General features: G+C 41.9%; 1 protein-coding gene across 1 annotated transcript; it reads right to left on the bottom strand.

The window, feature by feature from the left end:
- Positions 1 to 2,313: 2,313 nt before the first annotated feature.
- Positions 2,314 to 5,283, bottom strand: LOC306702918 (homeobox protein Hox-B3a-like). The gene is made up of 3 exons (XM_079168674.1): positions 5,176 to 5,283; positions 4,667 to 4,839; positions 2,314 to 3,416 (listed from the first exon to the last, which is right to left on the bottom strand). The coding sequence occupies exons 2-3, from the start codon at positions 4,698 to 4,700 to the stop codon at positions 2,872 to 2,874; spliced, it is 579 nt and encodes a 192-aa protein (XP_079024800.1). The 5' UTR covers positions 4,701 to 4,839; positions 5,176 to 5,283; the 3' UTR covers positions 2,314 to 2,871.
- Between the last annotated feature and the right edge of the window lie 488 nt (positions 5,284 to 5,771).

Here is a 5,771-nt window from a genome sequence, read left to right on the forward strand (position 1 = left end):
AGGAAAATGGAGGAAGGCCAGTGTTTTATTACTCATCAGTTGTCTGCAGAAGACCCTGTGTGATAAACCTCATGAAATGGGTCATGTTTCTCCTTTTCATGGCCGGTTTGAATATATTTAGCTTTCCTGTAAACTCAACGGCTGCATCCTGATCAATTCATCCCACTCACACTACCAACCATCCTAAAGTCAATCATTATCATTTATTTCCTCTGATAGTGATACCCATTAAACAAATAACATAAGACTATACGCTTATGATGGTAATATGATGAGCTCCAGGCTTTACTTTTGTAGAACGCAGGGCCAAATGCTTTGAAAGATACTTAAAGCAGCATGTCTTTGTTAAGGACACGGCAGTTTTGTTTTCACGGCAGCTTAAGAAGAGTCTTGATGCATAGAGCATTTTTCAAATCTAACCCCAAAATCAGTTTCACAACAGCTGCAAATGGGACAGTGGAACATCAGTCACTGTAAAGGACATGCACAATGCAAAAATTTCAAAATTAATGATGGACCGTAACCAAAGCTGGTTTCATGGCACTACGGCTGGCATCATTTATCACTTCAAAGATCCACTTAATGCATCGCTCCAGTCTGGTCAAAGCTCAGAATTTAACAAAAAATACATGTAAGGATTTTTGGCTTTGCAGATCTTCCCCCTTGAAAACAGATCAACTGAGGTTAAGTGAGTAAAAAGGAAATAATGACTTTAGTTCCTCACTAGGAGCCACCCAATGTGGCTAATTTAATGTTGAAATGGAAGTAGACTATTCCCCCTTGCAGTGGGGCCCTTAAGGGGGGGGGGGGGGGGGGGGGGGGGGGGCTTTCCATGACCCTTGGGGATCCCCCTTGACCCTATCTACAGAATTACTGCACTCCAGTGTGCGGATCCTCGTGGCATTCAGTGTCTGTAAGGAGAATGTAGTGAGGAACCAGAGGTAAAGTTCCTGTTGAGCCACGGCACCATTAACACCATAAATCACCCTGCATATACAAGAATCTCAGGAATTCAACACTGTCTGCTGCTTCTTCTTCACAACCCCCTCTTTCTCTCTTTGTACACAAACATATTTGAAGAGAAGAACTTTTTCTTGCTTCGTCTTTTTCTCTCACTTGCCTTTAATAGTTTTCTCTTAAATTAGCTGGCTGTCACCACGTCGTTCATACATATGTGGTGTGGACCTCATTTTATTTGATTCAACATTTTATAGCTGTTATAAAGCTCCCCTGACAACTACTAAGACCTGCTGAAATTGGTGTCAAATGTTTACCAAATGACAGCTCATCCACTGACTGATTAACTGATGAATTGGGGGCAGGAAGTCATTCCATCCAGGAGGACCAGGGGATCAGCTTCCTCATTTCAAAGCTGTCAGTAGTCCTCTGTGACAGCTCATTTACAGTACAGCCATTGATATAAAACTGTCAGCATGTCCAAAAAAATGTGTGAAGCTGTGTTAGGAACATTGATACCCCGGCTCACATTATCAAGTGTAAGAAGAGGTTTACTCCTTCGTCGTGAAAGTTGCTGTCTATGTTTGATGAGTAAAACTGTGGAGACCCAAGAGAACCCGTGACCCACTTCTGTCAAATAACAGCAAAATTCCCTGTGGGAGTAATTTAGCTCAGTGAGAGGAATATTCTGAAATCAAAAATATCAAGAGGAAAACAATGTTTCAATTACATAATTTACATTTGAGAACTTGTCACAATGACAGAGTGGATGCTGTTAAAAATACAAAGCCTATTTATTTATTTTTAAGATAATAAGTGATTGAACCTCACTGGTCTGTTGTGGCCTATGTGCTGCTGGAAGGGCGTGGAAGCTACATAACTAACATACCCCCTGAGAAGGAGGCCAGCCCCAACTTGCAGCACTACAATTTGGCTATTGAAAAGGCAAAGGCTGGGAAGGAGGAGGCGAGAGATCTTGTCATGGTGCCCAGTGGGTTCAGAGCTTGTGGTTGAAGTGCTGGAAAAACTGCCTTGTCTCAGTGATTAATGGTGGAGAACTCGGAGGCAGGAGCGAGGGAGAGGCTTATGTGGCAAGATTGTGTAACTTGAATGCACAATACTGTAGAGTTTACAATGAATCTAAAGCATGCCTTAATTTGATTACTTTCCGATTTTTTTTTTCCCTTTGAGATTTGAATCCTTAATCATGAAATACTGCTGGAAAAAAATGGAACTCTAATCAGCGATGAATAAGGTAAACATTGCACAAGGGCTATGGTTTTCTCGAATGCATTTATTAAGTGTGTACAGTATATGACATCTCAATTAATCAAGAACCGTATCAAAGACTTGCCGTATCCTTTAATGGATTTAACAAAAATATAACATCATTGGATATGAACATTATTCTGCGCATTTCACAGTTAAAACATTTTACACAAATGACCTGTTATTTACAGTAGATAATGAAAAAGAGCCCAAATGTAACACTTAGAAAATATGATAACCCCTTAGCTATTGACAAAAGAGGGAAATAGAAAAATCCCTCATAACATGATTCCCACATGCATTAAACATGCAACGACATTATAAATATAACAGCCACAAAATCACAGCAAAACATGTAGCAATTAATGGCTTGAATGTGTTGTGCATGCCGTGTGAGTACAATATGAGCAGAAAGTTTGACCTGCAGTCTGCAGTCACTGTGCCTGAGAAACACAAATGATATCGCTGTAGCTCTCCTTTAATTAAGATATGTTTATATAGTTTAATTAAAATGTTTCATGAATGGTGTGTTAAGGGGATTTCAACCCAGGGATGCTAATAAGACATCCACCAGTCTTTCATAAGTGAAAGTGGATGTATCATTGAGATTTTGATGAGCACAGGAGGGATGGCCATTATGGGGCCCTAGGGCCAGTTTGAAATGCCAGCATGGTGATGACTATCTGCACCCGTACAGGAGGGCGGAGGACCATTTGCAACAGATGGAAGAATGCAGCTCAGATGGGGCAGGTCTGCGGGGTAATTACACTGACCACTGCTGGTATCACTGTGAGAGCCAAAGAGAGAGGAGGACATCGGAGCGTAATCCATGAAGTGCAGCTCTGAGGAGGAAGTTCTAACAGCACATTGACCCTGAAAGCTCAGCTGGTCCGCACATGAGCTCAAGCTGAGGGAAGGGTTATAGGGAGACCACTGGGAAGACCCTGCCACCTTTCCATGCCTCTGCTCTTTTTTGTACCTCATCCTGCGGTTCTGAAACCAAATCTTGACCTGGCGATCGGTGAGATGCAGCCCGGCTGCCATCTCCAGCCGCCGAGGACGACACAGGTAAGGGCTGAAGTGAAACTCCTTCTCCAGCTCCAGCAGCTGGCTTTTGGTGAAGGCCGTTCTCTCCCTCCTGACACAGAGCCTTCCTTTGCCTGACAGATCCGCCGCCACACCACCGCTGACTGATGCAGGAGGAAGCACATAAAGAAGAGAAGGCGTTAAGAGCAAGTGCCACATTTCTAACAGGTCTATCCTGAAATGTATACCCTCCATGGACTTCATGTGCCAGTGAGAACCATGTTAATCCTCAGCCAATCAACCAGGGACAAACTAGGGCCCTCAGCTCTTCCTGTGTATTCAGTCATGCTTGAGACACTATACAAGACTGGCTGTCTACTGTCATGTGTTCAGGGAAAGTTACCTCCTGAAGAAACAGTCTGGGGGAAACATCTGACGCCACTACGGCTGCCTGACAGGCCACATTAATCACAGCTACGTACGGAAGCAGACCTGTCAAATCCCCATCTCAGTCACTTAAAAGGTACCTTGGGACCACCACTGAAAATAACCACCATTAGAGATTCAATTTGACATGTATATGAGCCATACCCGGGCCCTGTTGATAACAACATAACACACAGGGGTTAATGGATACCTAATAGGCCTAATAATAGTGACCTTAGAGAGAAATGTGCTCTCCTCAACACCAGACTGGCAGACTATAGCTTCCTTGTTGATTGTAGTGTCAAGATCGTGATGTTTATCTATTTTTGTAAAAATTTCATTTTTAAAGCATGTTGGTAAATAATATAAACAATACAAATGTGTATTTGTTGTTTGAACATTTACTCTAGTTTTATATATTTAATATTATCATTTTCTATTTCTGTAATTTTCTTTTTTTGTAAAACATACTGAGACAATTTACACTCAAAACAAAGGAAATGATTGTTATAAGAAACAACGGATCATAAAGTGATGATCTTTGCTGATTAGGATGCATTTATTGAACAGAAGACCCTTAGTTCCAAATGTGTAGTTCTGTGCCACCTACTCACTGTAGCTTTTGAACATTATTGCCAACAGCAACCCGGAAGAGCAAAGAACTATGAGCAAGACAATGACATTTAAAAATGAAGCAGGTGACACAGTATTATATTAACTAGTGAGACTATGGCTTGCACTGTTTGTTAATGTGTAAAAGATTAGGGGAATGACTGTGTCTTCAGTTGCAACATGTGTCTTCATGGAACAAAGCTATAACAGTCTAACAGCTATAAACTCAGATATTAGTTATATATTCAATGCGCAAATGAGGGAAATGCTTATTAAATATGGATTCATGGAAATCACCCCATCACTGCACCTACTGAAGATTGTGCACTCACTTATAGCTTTTAAAAAGTAAATGACAATAAACAAAACCAGTTACCAGATTGCTCAGAGTCAGTTGTCCGTGGATTCATCCAGGGAAAAATTACTCCTGAGCGGCAGATGGTGAGTAGACTGCAGCTCCTGCTCTTGATGTCCACCTTGCCCTTGGCATGGCAGTGAACCCGAGGCTCCAGTGGGCACTGAAGCTGTTCACCTGGGTTCAACCTGGAACTGACATGAGCAGAGGAGGTCATGTTTTGCTGATTAACTTCAGCTTCTTGGCCTCCTCCTCCTCCTTCTTCATTGTATCCCGCGCTTAGTTTTGGCACTTGTCCAGAGCTCATAGCAAAACTGTTGCCATGCAGCTGCAGTGGGAGGGCAGACTGTTGGGGGTCCATGGACCCAGCTCATCAAACTGTCTCAAATAAAACCAGGAATCCCTCAACAGTAGTAAAGACTATAGGACTTCTGTCTGTCTAATATCCGATCACAATTAACCTGAATATATAAAGCCATGCAGGGAAGAGCACTTGAAATAACCATGTGGAACATTTGAATAATATTTACCAGAAGGGTGCCGTAGTCACGTGTGGTCGTCCTCCAATAGCAGAGCCCTGGAGTTGCAAAGTAATCCGCTGGCAACTTGGGGCGAGCGAAGAAGCTTCTGTGATATTTCTTCAGACAACATTTCTATGAGCATCCTGCGTTCCTTTATCTATAAAAACACAAAACGGAATATGAGTAGACGGTAACAACTGTGTCATAAGTGTGAGAGAGAAAGAGAGAGATGTGTTTATGCGGTGAGAGAGAAACAATGGCAGAGAGGGGGGGAGACTACACTGTGTGGAGAGGAACGTCTCATCACAAACGGAGTGTTGATTTCTTGTAATATTGTCAATCTTTTGACAGGACGCGATTGTTAGAAGGACCCGCCCTTTGCAGCTGCACATCCTGATTTTTAAGTGGTAGGTTTGACCAGATACAACGTGAGGAATTGCTGTTAAAATATGTCAATGAGCTATAATAATATACTGGATAATAACTCATCATCGACACACAACCCATTATTTCGCTTCAGCTGTTGTTTTTTTTTAGATGTAAAACGCCTTAAAATAAATGGTTTTCGGGGTGTATTTTTCTCCAATTAAATTAAACATAATAAG

Source organism: Pholis gunnellus (assembly GCF_910591455.1).
Source record: "Pholis gunnellus genome assembly, chromosome: 2".
NCBI classification, from domain to species: domain Eukaryota; kingdom Metazoa; phylum Chordata; class Actinopteri; order Perciformes; family Pholidae; genus Pholis; species Pholis gunnellus.

Bases quoted from the DNA above. Each gene is read 5' to 3' on its own strand.
- LOC306702918 (XM_079168674.1), bottom strand. From the start codon at position 4,700: ATGAATCCACGGACAACTGACTCTGAGCAATCTG. The intron at 3,417-4,666 runs GTAACTGGTTTT...CTCCTGCATCAG, and splicing joins AACTGACTCTGAGCAATCTG to TCAGCGGTGGTGTGGCGGCG.